General features: G+C 43.8%; 1 protein-coding gene across 1 annotated transcript in view; it reads right to left on the minus strand.

The window, feature by feature from the left end:
- Positions 1-16,803, minus strand: part of si:ch211-113g11.6 (uncharacterized protein LOC559008 homolog) — a 32,759-nt gene that overhangs the window by 8,530 nt on the left and 7,426 nt on the right. The window contains exons 3-10 of the mRNA XM_041942253.1: positions 15,282-15,344; positions 11,893-11,988; positions 11,470-11,575; positions 8,138-8,245; positions 7,652-7,791; positions 6,502-6,677; positions 4,050-4,158; positions 3,597-3,804 (exon numbers count right to left, since the gene is read on the minus strand). Of these exons, the coding sequence (XP_041798187.1) occupies positions 3,597-3,804; positions 4,050-4,158; positions 6,502-6,677; positions 7,652-7,791; positions 8,138-8,245; positions 11,470-11,575; positions 11,893-11,988; positions 15,282-15,344 (1,006 nt within the window). The remainder of the gene's footprint in view (positions 1-3,596; positions 3,805-4,049; positions 4,159-6,501; positions 6,678-7,651; positions 7,792-8,137; positions 8,246-11,469; positions 11,576-11,892; positions 11,989-15,281; positions 15,345-16,803) is intronic.

A 16,803-nucleotide genomic window follows, 5' to 3' on the forward strand; every position in this document is an offset into this window, starting at 1 on the left:
ACTATCTGCGGAAACAAAGGATTATGTAGATTCTCTTCTGCTTTAACATTTATTTGAACTGAACTGAAGCCAGATCAGCGGGTCCGGGCCGCAGAGCAGCAGCAGGAGCTCCGGCAAACAGAATCAGGAGGAAGGAGACGTGATGAGGAAAATGGCTGCCGTAATCAGCACACAAGTGAGTAAACATATTTGGTTAATGCATGAGTCACATATTGATCATCACGGAGTTCTCTGGCTGGTCCGCTTTAGATTCTCGACACAAACAAACACACCAGATGTGTTTGTTTGACAAAGAGCAAACAGCCGCATGGAGTCCAACGTGGAAGTTTGGCGCATTTGTGCTTCCAGAGTTCGAATGGCAGTGACTACGTTTACATGCACACTCACATTACCATATTATTCTGAATGTGGCAAAATTCTGGTTGGATTTTCTGAATTTGGCCTAATTCTGAATTTTCTCCCATTCAGTCATGTGGGATAAGCCAATAATATTCAGGTGTTGGGAGCATTATTTGAATACAGTGCATTGGGATTATGCCCCTTAGTCTGGGTTTTTACTGCAGTTTGCCTGTTTGCATTCAGTAAACAAACCAGCTGGCAACCAGTTTGCAAGGCTGCGGTAGAAATGCAAAAGAAAAGCCCACATTTCTGGTTGGAGGGAGAAACATGCTTTTCAACATGAAAGACTTGGATATCAACAGGTGTCGATGTTTTCAAGAAGGACGAATGAAAGAGTGTGCACAGCTGCATGTGAACAGGGGTATTAGTGGAATATTCATTTTCATTAGCCATGTAAACAGCTTGGGAGTAGCTTTGTTTTTTGGGAGAAAGTGCAAAAAGTGGAATATTTTGTGCATGTAGACATAGCCACTGTTCTCACCAGACTAGATGAACTGGACCAAACAGGAAAAATGCACCGCAGTTCATTTAAAGTGCGCTAAATAGATTAGGTCTGACTTCATGCAGTAGCTGGTCTTCAGCAGAGGGAGCCTCGGTGAGGGTGATCTCATCCCTTTGGACGATATGGTGTGAACACTCAGAGTGATATTTGCTCTGCAGGCTAGCACGCTAATATCAGCCGTTGCATCAACGCTGCGGTTTGTGTGTCTGTGAAGGATATTTATTGGACTTTCCATCACCAAGGAAGAGTAATGTCTCAGGGCTACCCAAAATGCATCTGCTTCGATTTCCCTGTCACTGGTCCAGAGGTGGACCCTGACTCACCACATCTACTCTTCAGATTGGTTTAAGTCGCTGTAACGCAGCTATCCATCAGGAAGAGCGGTCTGTCCGTCTGCCTCGCTCTCTAAAGATTGGATTATTTCAGGAAGAGAGCGCCTCTCCATCCCGGAGTGGTGGAACAGCATGTGAGCACGTTTGAAATTAATTATGCAGATTGATGAGCTTGACTTGTTACAAGCCTGTGAATATTTATTGTCGGTGCCCTCAAGTGAAGGTGATGCAATATTGAATTAGAGAAAAAAGGGAAGGCGATCAAGCCGGAATTCAGGAAGGATGAGAAGCCTCGAACGTTTCTTTTCGCAGATCGCGAGCAGAAATAATGAGAAGTCACAACCAGCACATGTTCCTTCACACGCCGTCGTCTGTCGTTCATTCAGTGTGGAGCAGCTGATCTCCAGCCTGTTCCTCTGGCCTCTGATACCAGCTCAAACTGCTCTACTTTGTTTTTTAGGCCACCGCAGAGACCCGTGGCTGTTCATAGCTCTCCGTCCTTTCCCTCCTGTTTCTGACACAGTTAGTAAAGCCCACAGCGAGAGGCCGTCGTCCCGTCTTCTTTAACGCCACATTGTTTTCTGCGTGCTATTATTAGAATCAACCCAGAAAGCTGATGAATGACAAGGACTTATCCGTGGCAGGAGCGAGACATGGCGCTGCAGTGGATGTGATGACACTCTCATCTCTGGGCGAACTTCGGCGCGATGAGACGCTCGTACGCACACGAGCATATGACTTGTGATGGTTGCCATAGTGATCTCCCTGAGGCACAAGGCAATTTTTGGAGTAACTGCTACGGGCGACAGCAATGCTCAGGTGCTGCTGTTCCGATCAAATAGAAACAGTCGTGCGAAGGCCAGGAGTCATTTGAATAGATTTTTAACAGAATAGGTTTTGGCCTTGTGTCCCTTTTCCACACTTTCCGCCATCCAGTGCTTGAATCAAGAACTTAAGCATATCTTTAAGCTGTAGGCTTTATTTTTGTGCGCAGTGTAAGAGCGCTAATTAAATGCCTGTGATTTTCTTTATTCTGCTCGCTCCTGCTGAATGGGTTGAACCTCGGGTTGTATGACTCACTCGTCCTGATATATAAGTGCACATGCTGCGTCTTTATCAGTTGCAGAGAATGGCGTTTTCAAAGCAGGTGTAGCGATGTGAATAAAAGAATAGATGGAAAAAACATAGATTTTTAACAAGCTTAGTCTTATTTTTGCAGTTTTGATCGTGATCGTGAGTCCACCGGGGCATGTAACATCAGACAGGTTGAAAATAATAATAATAAAAATAATGTCATTTAAAGTGGCATCAATCGGTATGTTTGTTTTTTATATGAACAATGAATCACATAACTGTGTACGTGAAAGCGTACAGCCTAGGGACAAATCCACAGAGCATTATCACCATTTCTGCAGCTCTACAGCTTTTTTAGCCTCTCTTGAGCATAATTTCAGTTTTCCTCTCATCAGCCCCATTTCCAGCAGCAGCAGGCGGCTGTTTTAAACAAAACCAAAGCTCTGATGAACCTGCTGAAGGCCCTGCACTGCCCGCCCAGCACCAAACAGATCCCAGAGCTCAGGGACTGTCTGTGATCACGTTGCTCTGTTTGTTAAAACTCCATCTGGAACATCTTAAAGGCAATAATATGTCATGGCTATATCTGTGTCAGCGGCTGTGAAGTGATTGATGCAGCTTTAGTGTTGACCAACATAGTACTTAAAACAATACTCACATTAACGTTAGTGTTAATGTGAGTTGTTGATTTAATGTGCTGTGTTAAAGGGTTACAGTGTACCGTAGCTACTGAGACTATGCACATAAACACCATGCTGCACTGCAGCAAACCTAGAAAATGTAGCCACACACAGCTGCGGTGGCTACAGAAATGCTACCTGTAGATCACAAGAACCGTGATTGGTCAGCTTGGGCTGCTTTTATTATTTCCCCTACAAGCCTCTAAGACCAGTAGAGATGAATGAAAATGAAGAAAACTGCTGGAAAACGCTGCTTTTCTGTAATGCACATCGAGCAAACACGTCTCCAGTGGAAACCTGATCGCCATGACCACCGCGCTCTGATCACCATGACCACCGCTCTGATCGCCATGACCACCGCTCTCTATCACAGTGAACAAAAGAACGTAAATATGACAAAAGCATGAAATAGCACCAGATTCAATAATGAAACATGGCAGACCTTCCCGCTGTCGCTCTATATCACAAAGTGCGGACGTAAAGCACGATACACATTCTAGTGAAAGATGAAATTCAACCCTGAACTGTAAATCAAATCCTCTGCTGTAGGCGTAGGTGTACGTCTCCATGACAAACAGCTGCAGCTTTAACACACACACACACACACACCTGTTCCGAGGTACAGGACGCTGTAGTGCTCGTCGTTGACCGCCAGGACGATGTCCGCCACAGTGTGCGTGATCTGGTCATCTGTGGGCAGGTCGAGCGGAGCCACGCCGACAGGCCGGATCACGTCCTCGATTTCGGGGTGGTATCTGATCACCCCGAGGTTCTTGATGTCGTTGAGACCTCCTGCCGTCGAGTTTTTGCGGACACACTGAGGGGAGAAGTGATGTAATCGATTCAGACTCGGCTGGGCTCTTGAATAAACAAAACGCCCTTGGACAAAGAGCTCAGAATTGCTTCTCTTTTATTAACTCATGACTTTCAAAAACAGCACCAATCTTTTCACCTCTGAAATAAAGGCTGACTCATGCAATAACACATTTTTTTTTCTCAGTGCTGTTTTTCCAGATTGAAATGACAATAAAAAGAGAAAGAAGCCGTGTTGTTTTTTCTTACCATCCCTGGGCGATTGCCAATTAATGGACTGCTGTAGCCCTTCAGTTTGGATGTGGAGAAGGCCTGGTCAATATCTTCGATGGAGTAAGCACAGATCACTGTTCTGCCCCTGAACAAAGGCAGAGTGGAGGGTAATTACATCGACAATAAAAGCAGGGCAAGTGGTTATGTGGAACATGCGGGACCGCAGCTAGAAATCCTCAGCCGAGTCAGGCATCTATCATCCCTGGTTTGTTCTGGGGCCGCCAGCCCCTTAGAGCGAATCACCGTCCACCTTCCGTCCCTTGTCACCAGACAGATCGTTTGTGACCAGTTAAATTAAAGAGATTTACTTAAAGAGTATCAACCACTGAAGATGAGACACTGACCCCTAACCCAGACGCCAGGACTCCCTTTCCCTCCCTTGTTGGAATACTTTGTTTTGTAAGATTTGACCCAGCGCTGCAGGGTCCAAAATGCCTGTAGCCGAGCTGAGTGCAACGATTGGAGGCAAGGTCAAACAGCTAGCGCGTCATATATAAATGTGCCTTCTAGCAACACAGTGACTTATTGAATTGCTGAACAACATTTGTGTTGAATGTAACTTTGCCTGTTAGCAGATAGGCGTAGCCTAGCTCTGTTATCGGACCCATTCAAGAACCCCAAAGCTATCTTATTCGCACAATGTTGTGTGTATTTTAATTGCATAGAAACATTAAAATTGTGCATTCGCTTCAACTTTTTCAGTTTAGCTGAAATTGCCTTTTGTCAGATCTCTGTGACCAACAAACAACAAGCATCTTCGATCTACTTCCCAAATACTCCTGGTGGACCACAGCTGTTATTCCAACTGCAATATATATATATATATATATATATATATATATATTACAGTTTTTACTTCAATATGGTTTACCGCATCATACTTCCTGTTGGGATTAAAGTTAATCTGTCACTGGTGATACATCGTTCAGTCCAATGTTCTTGTTATTTCACTAATTCATTCTCACACTATCCTTCGGTCTGACTCTCGTTTATGGTATCTCACTCACATTTATCTTAGTTGGAATCACCATCATGTGTTTTATCCGGTAACATTTTCACAGTTTCACAATAGCTTCCAGCTCCTTAGATTCAACCGTCATTGGAAGTGCCTTTAGCTCGCTGCTGTACACCTACACACATAGTGTGAGGCTGCAAATGAAATTGGATTGAAAATAACTCTAGCAATACATCGAAATGCAAAGGAATAGATCAGATTCAAGATTGTTTCATCGGGGCAGAGGGTAATTAATGCAAATCCTTCCTACGTTTAGAGAACTGTATGAGAAAAATACAGAAATAAGAATCTACCAAAGCGAGTTAAACCTGTACGAAAGATGTGAGGTGGCACCATGACCTGTTAACATGCAATACAGGTGTATAAACCAGCTGGTTTGTGTTTATTATTTTGCAGTTACAAATTGTTCATTACAAATGTCCAAATTTCACAAATACATTTGACAGCACAAACTGTAATCAGTATTCCTTTTGCTAAATCATTCTTTGGCAACTTCTAGCAGAAAATGACACCACAATCTGTTCTGTAGCCGACTTTCATGATCAGCTGTATGACAGCTGATATCGCCGGAACATGACTTGCAAATTTTGTGAGCAGTGATTTGGCAGATTCGTATTCCAACAGAAAACTGCTGCTACTGTTAAATGAAATCGAAACTGACACAAACAACTCTTCTATTTTTTTTCAAAATCTGATCTAATGCTAAACTTTTGTGCGTGGGTGTGTGTATTATGTGTCTGTGTGTGTCAGGAGGTGCTGCTGGTATGTGATGTGTACTGCTGCGTGGGTGGATGAGTGTCAGTTACTGTGGTATTCTTTAGTTTCGTATTATTTATTGTGTTCAGCTTGTTTCATTGTTTTATTTGCATTCACTGTTTGTTATTATAAGTCAATATTGAACCCGGGGTTATGTTCAATCTCCTCTGTGGTTATACCGTTTAATGCTTTAGAACGTGAGAAACTTACACCTTTAAATTCCTCAATACTACAGTTATAAACACTCAGCTTCTATTGTGTCTATTGTGCATGATGCTTTCTTGTCCCTGACATAAAATTACAAAAAATCTGCACAAAAAAGTAAAAGAATGATAAAAAAGAATGATGACAGAAGTGTGTTGTGTATCTTGCACCTAGCCAAACATGCAGGGGGGTCACTTGGATACGTTCACATGGCTGTTTCTTCTGAACTTGTATGCAGTAAATGCACATACAGGAGTTTAATCAAGCAAGCAGCATGGTGACTCCTGTGCTAGCCTCTGCAAACTATGAGTACCCATGACACCCGGACTCACAAAGACATGCAACACAACAAAGCTTTTTGTTCTGTCTTTGTTTTATGTCCCCAAATAGCATAAAAAGATCAAATTTAGCGTGTAATTGCCCATCATGCAGTTATTCAGTGGTCCAGCTCACCATGCGTTGGAAAAGAGGCCGTACATGACCCCTCTCTTGTCCTGCGCTGTCAGCACCACCGCCTGCTTCATGTTGTTGTACTGCTGCTGAGTGTTTCCTGCACCGCACATCACCCGGGCCTTCATGAAGGTGGTCCAGGAGTCTGCCAGCAGGGCTTTGATGCCCCCTTCATCCACCTGGTAATAACATAAAAGGACAACAGAGTCATAATAGAGCAGCCAGGTTGCTCTGATTGATTTTGCCAGGATGTGATACTGACCCCTAACACAGACACCAGGACTCGCTTTCCCTCCCTACAGTAAAACTCTGACATAACGTTAGCTGGGTCCAGAGAGACCGGTCCAGGATGTGTTACCCTCAAATCCTCATTGTGATGGGCTGAATTTGCACACAACCACGTGTATTCTTTTCTCTTTTTGACAAAAGCTAACAGTTTGTGAGAGGCTAACACAGGCAGGACCTCTGCTTGAGGAGTAAAGTTCTGTGAGATGACTTAGATGAGAAGATCAAGTCTGATTAAAAAACCTGTCTTAATCTTAATCTGTCCTAATCTAACATGTATGAAGCTACATCCAAGGTAATAAAATCCATCTGCCAGCACCTCTATAGCTCACTAGTAACACGTCAATGCATAGAGATGCAAATTAATGTTCTCATTTAACTCCTCATAAAAGAGCAAAGACGTGTATGTTCAGAAGTTCGTAACAAATTCCTGGAATGTTCCTTTAATTAGCAAATAATTGAGATAGTTAATCACTGAATATGAAACCTCACTTTTCCAGCTGTAATTATCATCATCGCTATCAGAGATCGGAGATGTATTTTCAGAATTAATGCAGAAGGAGTCTCGCAGGGCGGCAGGTGTTTTGCCTTTGTCGGCTGGGAAACACTTGATTGGAAAATGTTAAGAAATACAACGAGCTCCTACTCAGAGCGGCGCAGCAGTGGTTCAAAATCACACAGAACTGCTCTAAACCCTACAATTTTATATTCTGTATGGATTTGCTGTTCAGTAACTGCTCACAACTGCTCACAACTCAGATATGTGCAACGTGACGGGAGGCTGGAAGAGGAGAAAAAGGTTTGGAACCACCGAAACTTTGATTTATCCACATTCCCCCATACGCAGGTATAAAAGAGGGATTTTTACTGTGCAGATTCGGCCGATGCGCGCCCTGTACGGCTCCTCGTCCACTCGGGCTGTCTTGTTGATCTCGCTGAAGAAGAAGTAGATCTCCTCCTTATACTTCAGTGAAGACGGGATTATGGCTGCGCCAGCAAACTGCGGATCTGGTGAGGACAGTTAAAAAATGTCCACTGAGACATCGCCACTTTCAACACGTCTCAAGCAAAATCTTCTCCTCTTATTTCATGATTACGTCAAGGACTGGCATGTAAAAAGAGGACACCAACAGGAGAGTAAGCGGCTGCTCTCAGTGGATTTGTTTCTGACTTGCATTTTCCTGCAGTAAACAACGTGACCCAAACCATAAACATAACGGCTGTGAATACACCTACGTGTTATCTTTCCCATGGGAATGAAAGTGGGTGCTTTAGAGAGACTACCACCCACCATCTCCATATTCATTAGTCTAAACCTTTACGGTTTCTGCACGACTCCCCTCCTCCTACTCACTCAGCAGCCAAATGTTCTCCGTCTTCAGGAGCTTCTGGGAGCCAAACGTACGCCGGATCGAGCCGGCGTGACCCGCCACCGACGACATGGCAGAATACAGACTTCCATCTGAAATAAAAAAGATGGAGAGAAGAGACAGTGGGTGAAAAAAGGGAAGGCACATGATTCAGAGAGGGAGGGAGGGAGGGAGACGCAGAAGGGGATCGAGTGAAGCTGAAGGAGAGGGAGATACAGACAGAGAACATTAAACACAGAGAGGGAGAGTGAAGACAGAAGAAAGGAGGCCCAGGAGGCCACAGAATAACAAACAGGAGAGGAGAAAGAGGAGAGCAAGACCGAAGAAGACATCACAGCAGAGGAGCTGACTGCACCAATGAGCAGCCGCCAATCACCATATTCTCGTAACCCCGCTTAGAGCTCTGTCTCCATAGCAATGCAGAGGGGAAGCATTTGGAATCGTGCTGGTAACATCTTAATTAGGACGGATCGTTTTTAGAACGCTGCTCAACTCAAGCAAAGAGCTCGCTGCTCTAACAATCGATCCCCGTCTCGAGGAACATCCTGCTGCGCAAACTAACCTGTCGTTACCTTCTGAGCGTCTCTGCAAACAGTCCACCTGCGTTAGACGACTTGTCTGCCCTTCATCAGGTGCAGCGAGAGGCTGGTTTAATTCAAAACACCTCTGTTTAGTTAATGTGACCCTGCACTTCTCAACAATCACACAATTTGGAGTTCAGTTCCCCGTGGTGAGGTACAAAGCACTATAGTCCTATGTGGTGAACTTGTGAAATTGATTAATTACACCCCCTTATGATTCCCTGTTATTCACTCCAGTGGAGCTGGATTTGCAAAACACTGGGGGGTCATATTAGCCTGTATTGAAGGTTTGCACTTCCGTTGCGATACAACGTTTGTCATCGTTGCTGCTGAGCGGAAAAACAAGTGTGGCTGCTTTGAATAAGGAGAGCTGTGATGCTGGGAGGAAGACAATGAAAGCCTTGATAAGATTGCCACTGGCAACGGCTATGATTGGTCCAGTGTTCCAGACAGTCAGTGGTCTGTGGATGCTGAAATGTGGCCAGATATTGAATTTCTTGGAGATGTAACTGCATGTTCCTCGACTCTTTGGAAGTAAGTAAACAGAGCCTGCAGGGCATATACGTTCACATGCAAGGCCCCGTTTCAAAGAACATGTCAGCCTGATCAAAACTAGTGGGAGTTCAAAGGACATTCTGGTTATCTGTGGACAAGTATGAAAAAGTGGTTGGAGTTTATTACTTTTCCTTATGAAAACAATTTGCCTGGTTAGCTACCACTACTGTCCCTTCTTTTCCCTTTAGCATCCAACAGTCTGTAAAAACTTGTGCCTGGATCTGTTTGAGCAGTCCATTTCCAGTTCAGGAGTGTTTTCCATGATTTCCTTCATGCACAACATCAGATGGCTCTTGTCCACTTGGTGCTAAGGGTGGTGTGATCCCCCGGTGATGTTACAGTTCACATATGTGATCTGCTAAGGCACAGGAACGAAATCACTGCAACTGCCTGACCATCCTCATCGTCATGCTGGCCCTGTGTTGTCGCTCTTCCTAAGGTTTTTTTTTGGGTGGATGGGGGTCAAGGGTAACAAGAAGAAGGGCGTTTTCCCACATCAATCCCCATGTAGTTAAATATTGTAGCTAAAACAAGGCCTGTAACAAAGATTATAAGGACTTTGATTCAGATGTGTAGAGAATTGCATCAGTAACCTTCATTTAGGTGAAACTCCTTTTTATTGGGAAACTTCAAAAGCTACTCAAGCTTTTTAATTGTGTTTGTTGTAACTCAGTGATGATTTTTTTGAGCTTAATTAACCCCAGTTGAAGGATATTTCACATTGCAAATATTGGCCAATTAGCATGGAGCGTTATTTTCAGTAATAATAGGCAACATGTTAGATCTTGTTTAAGGTAGAGTGCATATGTTTCAGCCCAGTACTACATGATCAATTAGACTCCACTAAGACATCTATCTTGTAGAGGCTCTTTGAAATAATGTAAGGTACTTTAGGTAAAAGCATCTACTGTACTCGTTTGCATGTTATGAATAGAGAGGCATAATAAGAGACAGATTGCTCCTGGGAGCCTGGGACTCACAGGTGTCGCTCTGCTGCTCCCGACTCAAATGAGCAAAGTTACTATAAAGAGTCGAGGGTGGCTTCGTTCCATAATTAGATATTTGAAAAAGTGACACCTCTGAGAAAAGGGTGAGGCTTATGAAATCGTGACACTCGCTCTGACAGAATGGAACCTGATGAGACTTCAATCAGGAAACATGATTGAAGTGAGTGGAAGAATAACAATCACAGGCCCTCCTCGTGAGCTCAACTTTGCTGATCTTTTCTTTGCATGAAACTTTCAGCTAATTCCACTACACCTGCTTCTGCAGTAACAACATTGTACTGTGTGGCAGCCAGTTGTGATCAGCAAATCCACCAAACTAAACCTCAAAATATGTTGTTTCTAAACTTCCAGAAAAAGCCCATATAGGTGTTACCTGATCTGACGCTTCTCTCTCTAGGACATCTTTGTTTGATGACTTCAAACATCATCCAAAAATCGATGTGACCTAAATGATTCACGTCTGTTTTCTCAAATGATGCTGAAGACGTTGAGGTTTGATTAGGTTTAAACACATAACGAGGTCGGGGTTAAAATGTAAAATTATTACATCTGGTTTAATATCAGCACTTTGTTAAGTTTAGTGACCCTCAAGGCTCTTTAACAGCATCTTTCAGTTCTGCTCGTGACGTCGTAATTCACCCGACCACAAAGTCACGACTCATTTTTATGCATTTTCTCAAACCCCTGTCACTTTTCTCTGCCTCGTTGTGATACGTGGTGTGTGCTCTTCATTGTGCTTTGTTTTTGGTTGTTGAGGTAACAAATCTCCTCTCTGGCTAGCTGCTGTGGCTAGCATAATAGCTAGCTTCTAGCACTGTGGTTGCAACTTAGATAGTTGCACATTCACTTGCTGATGTGACCATAATCCCATCAGTTCTAATTTCAAGAGGGAACGTCCATCTGGTGCAAATCATCCAGTCAAATATGCTTTAAAACACCAATCCTTCACTTCTGTCCACACAGGAGCTGATTATCTTCACTAAGTGCACCTGTTATCTGCCTCCAGGTGCAGATTATTTAGGTTCATCAGGTTCACTACCAACCACAAACCTCTGCTTTGCCAAGAATGTTTCACAGCATAGTCTTTTTCTGAGGTTTTATTCTTTTTCTTCACATTGAATCATGAGCTCCTGACCTGAATCATGACCTGTAACTTCCTTTTGCATTGGGTACCTGCAGGCAAGCTGATGGACCTCTGGGAAGGGTATGGGGGTGAGATGTCAGAGGCCGCCGCGATCTGCCCGCTGCCCTGGACCTCAGTCAGCACGGTGTCATTTACCTGCCGGAGAGGGAGGAGACATCCTGCATTTTAAACCCTGTTCATTCCAGGCATGCATCATCATGCATTATACATCAAGACCCAGCAGTCAGAGTTATCCATTTATCACCACACACGGTTTAGGAAATTTCAGCCGATCCTTTTGGGAATATATTCATTACTGAGTGAAGACATCCTCCATGACAATAAATAACTTCTGGCCCTCACTGAGAAGGAGTGAGCAAATGAATGAATGCTAATTACAATCGATCTTGAGACTGTTTAGACTTGAGGAGCAGCTGCATAAAGGCTTTATAAGCGTCTGAAGAAACTCTTACCAGCATCCAGCACCTGGGGCTTCCAGCATTTGTCCCACATACTATGATTGTGTCGTTTACTTTCTGAATGACGGTGATGAAATTATCACACTCCAGCTGTGAGAGAGAGAGAGAGAGAGAGAGGCAGTAACAGAGAGGAACAAAGGCAGAAAATGAGGCAGACGCAGGGAAATACAGAGATTGTGGGAGAGGGATTAAAGGTGCAGAGAGGCAAAAGAGGGAAAAAATGTGGAGAGCATGTGAAAAAGTGATTAGAGGGAAGGAGACAGCACAAAGGGAGACAGAGAACAAGAGACAGACCACAGGATTGAGAGAAACAAACAGGGGAAGAGAGGACGGTGAAATAGAGGGATAGAGGAACAAAGCAAGAGTACAACACAAAACAGATTACGAGAGAAAAAGCGGATTGCTCAGAGACAGCGATTTAAGAAAAACTGGAGGCAGTCCACGCTCTGAACATTTTTGGCAGACGGCACACAGGAGGCTTAGCCCTGCAGTACAGCACCGCAATACTCCATATGCATCACTTATTCATTAAGTACAGAAAATGGACTGCTATCTCTGAGACATGACTGGATGGAGGATGGAAATTAATACGGAATACTCCCTGAAGGGATAAATTACGGTTTTAGGTTGTGGCTGCGCTCACGTTGAGTCGTAGTTTGTCTTTAACAAAAAAGTGTGTTTTAGAAAACAAATCAGAAATTCTGATGGAGAGACGGTTAGTAAGAACTGGAGACATCGAAAGTGCATCAGTAAATCCAAAAAGCAGGGCGAGAGCTTGTGTAAGTGTGTGTAGGTGGATGTGTAGGTGGATGTGTAGGCTGGTGGGTGGGCTGGTGGGTGGGCTGGGTAATTTGTGGGTGAATGTGTGCGAGATTTTATGGCTTTACTTTGTGTACTTGTGTTCTTTTGGGAAACACTTCGAGCTCTTTGGTGTCTGTGGCCCACACAAAAAAATCTGGGACTGGGGTTATAACAGCCGAATGAGGTTTAAATGAGGTCAGCGTGAGACCAACACGCGATCTGGCAGAATAAGAGACGAGGTCATGTTGCTGTGGACGTGTCTCGCAGGGGCCAATAGCTCATGTCAACCTCAAACCAGTGTCTTCTTCACTTCAGTCGCTTCACTTTTTCTGCTCTCAAATTCTTGTGGTGCATCGTGTTCAGTTGTTTTGCTGCACTGCTTGGCAAGAAACTCAACGCTGCTAAGAAACAATGTTCTCTGGAATAACAGCACAGAGTCCCAAGGAACCACATCCACAGTCAATGGTTCTGCACCTCATGATTTATGTCCAAAGCCAAGTGGTGTGACCTTCGTGGCGAGGTGGTAAGGGTATGGAGGCTCAGGTGGTGCAGGCATGAAGCATGTCAGCATGCATGTCTTTAATGCATAAACCGTAACTGCAGCCGCACCGTAGGATCTACGTTGTAGATCACTTAAACATCGCACTTCTGCGAAGCTGAGTGACTCGTGAGAGCCAAATGTAAAGAGTCAAGTGTTTTTGGAGTCGAGTGAGGCCAGTGGAGTAACGTCAGGACGTCACACAGCTGCTTTCAAAAGCTCAGTGACACTCCTTGGTACTCGTAACTGACCTGCAAGTGTAAAATGAGAGGAAGAGTGCCCCTTTTAACAAACTGCTCCAGAACTGTGATCGACCTGAACACCCCTGGTGAGAGTTTAGGCTTAAGGATGAGCTTTAATTCAGGTTAAGACTTTGTTCCTGTTATGCTCAGCTTGGTCTGTATTTGCCGTTGGTGTATCTGCTCTTTGCGCTTAGCTTTGTGAGACTGTATATCCTGAGTCCTAAAACATTGTGGACTTGGAAATAGTTGGAAATACAGTCTGTCTTTCAAATTGATACATAAACTGTTCACCTTCTGTCTCCCTCTAACTCCAGGAGTAAAGTTTTCCACCAACCATGTGGCTGTCTGTCACTGAAGGATGTTTCCTCCTGCGATACATCCCAGCACCAGCGGCTTTATTGGGGAAGATCTACTGCGTCACTCAGCATGTTCTCATTTTCCACCATCTGCCACATCCAGACTCTGTCGGGTTTTTGCAGGACAAACAGGCCAGTCTCACTCCATAGACCTGCCCGTCCACTGGAAGAAAGTGTGTCGGTGTCACTTTTCGCTTCGCCTGGACATGCATGAAGGCGCAGTGCCAGCAGGGGGCGATAATGACGGGAGCAAAGGACAGGCGTGGTATAAAGGACATCACAGGAGACCAGGGTTTGATTCCTGTGTGAAGCCAACAGTCAGTGTTGATTGTTTTAAGGTAGTTTTGGTGTGTGTATAAACTGCAACTGTCACCTGAAAAGTTCTCTGCAGGCTTTACTTTGAAGGTTTACCTGGATTAGTGCTAACCTGACTGGAATGAGATGCTCATGGAATGAGAACATGTTCTTTTCATGGCAAACACGGCAAAATGTGACAAACGTGACTGATTTTTACTGAGCGGCTCAAATTCGCAAACAATCATCTTGGCATTGATTGTGATGTTCAGAACAATGGTGGCTAAAATCTCCTCCCGGTTAAAACCCGCCGCTCCTGTGGATTTGCCCCTCATATTCTCCACATTTGGTTTCGTACATATAATTCAGACAACCTCCGCGGACATGTAGCATGTGGACCCTCGTGGCTGTAAACAGGCTGAAAGTACAGTTTGCCCTCAAGTTTTAACATTGCCTTATTTTCATATTTGAAGTATTCAATTCACTGTAGAAAGAAATTTACAGAATTCAGAATTTGACCTTGACTAAAAATGGAAAATTGGTCTTGATGATCTTGTTAATTTCCTGTAATTATAAAACTCTGTCAAAATGAATGTGGGAATTATTCATTAATGTAAAATGGTAAAAATGGTGTTGGTATTTAAAGCACAAGCTTTAAATACAAAGACACTTGATTCTGTTTGATTATCATTAGGACTGCTTTATTTCGATGACAAGCAGCTACTAAGCAGCACTGTGTCCTGTGCCTCTTACGATTATTCATTATAATATTAACTTGAAGCTTTCCCACATTCTCAGACTTATTTCAATATTGTATTAAATTCCTGGTATTTCCTCCTGGGATTGCTCACTACCGTTATCAACAGCTCACTCATCTGTGCATTGTTTGCTTTGTTTGTTTTGAGGCAAAGCTGCCTCCTGCGTAATTTTATCTCATCTGTATAAATTAGCATTTTTGGGCATTTATTTTGTCTTTATGGCGTCTTCAGTCTTAAGAAACCATGAGCATTAACCTAAACTAAAGCAGAGAATGAAAACTGTCAGTGGTGGTTATGTTGAGAAACAGGATGATATCAATGATAACACACTGATGGAGGAGGAGAGAGCTTTGCAGAGGGGATGGAGGTGCTGACAGTCAGGGTGAGCTTCTACCTCGAGTGGTGCAGCCTTGGCCTTGCAGGTATCAATCGCAGTCTGATCGGACGCCGCTGGGATCTGTAGGAGGAAGGAATGTTTAGTTTGTGCCAAGTTCCTTCACACTCCCCAGTTTCAGCATGAAAACAGCGAACCTGCTGCAGCTGCCGAAACACAAACGTCCACCTCGTTAGCTAAAACCGCTGCGATTTTCACTGCATTCACATCGTTAAATGTGTCATTTGCATTCGTGTTCTAGCCATGTTACCTCAACCCGAACCTGCCCGCTGTACTTCACATTTCCCAGAATTCCTTTCAACAAATCCATGCCCCTGATAATGAACTCAGTGCATATAGGTGCATATAGAAAGAGTGTTGTGCCCTCCAGTCAAACAAACATTGTCTCTGCATTGCAAAGCAGATAACTGAGTTTACTGACCCTTTAATAATAAATGTGCCCCACTCCAGTTGTTGAATCCCAGAAAAGACTCACTCTTTCAGCATGTGCAGCTGACACCATGGGCTGATGTTCACTGTTGCTGTTTTTAAGAGCTGAAAATTGTTATTTTTCCACTGTTATCCTCCACTAAACTAACCTGCACTGGAAATGACTCAGCCTGACAAGATGTCATTTAACTGCGTGAGTCAGGAAAACACACCATCAAACATCAAAATAGTCCCTCAATGCCAAACGCGTCACCAGTCGCTGTTTTTCCACCTGTCTTTTTGTCTCCAGTGAGGAAAACCCAGCACTGCACAAATGCACAAAGGGCATCGTCATATTTGGATCAAACACAGAGCTTACAGTCTCTTCAATTTGTCGGGCTAGTCAGTGCTGACACTGCAGCCCACACGCTCTGTAGTCCTGAGCCCATGTTGACATTATTAGCTCAGTCAATTATGTTTTCTTTCCTCACAGGGAGAGATAGGTGTAACTTCATTAATGCATGCATGACCCAACTTCCTCGGCCCTCGGCTGCTGAACTGGGTCAGCGGGAGGCCAGCCGTCTCATCTCTCTCTGCCTTCTTTGGCTCACTGTGCCGGCCTCACAGCAAGAGGGCAACTATATCTGTTGTCATCCCGCAAAGTCTGGCAGGAAGTGTCGGGGGAATATATATTTTTAAAGTTCAGTTTTACTTACCGCTTGTTGCAGCTTGTTACGACTAACTAAACTCATTTACATCAGGAAAAGGTTTTTTTTTTCTTTGCAGCCTGGACACTTTCACTACATCGTTTAAATAAATGGTTTGACATTTTGGGAAATATGCTTCTTCACTTTATCGCTGACAGTTAGATGATCTAACGTCTGCGTTAAATGAGCTGAAATCAGAGACAGGTTACTTTAGCTTAGCATGATGACTGAGGGAAATAACTAGGTTGGCTCCTGTCCAGAGTTCAAACAGCTACTAACACCTCACTAATTATCACGTATCTGTTTGTTTAATTGCATCGTTAGAGCCAATTATGTGCTGTATTTCTTCATTTTGTGTTTGTGCTTGACGCGCACATGAGAGTGATATCCATCTTCACACTCCAGCC

Source organism: Chelmon rostratus, chromosome 8 (assembly GCF_017976325.1).
Source record: "Chelmon rostratus isolate fCheRos1 chromosome 8, fCheRos1.pri, whole genome shotgun sequence".
Classification (NCBI taxonomy): Eukaryota; Metazoa; Chordata; class Actinopteri; order Chaetodontiformes; family Chaetodontidae; genus Chelmon; species Chelmon rostratus.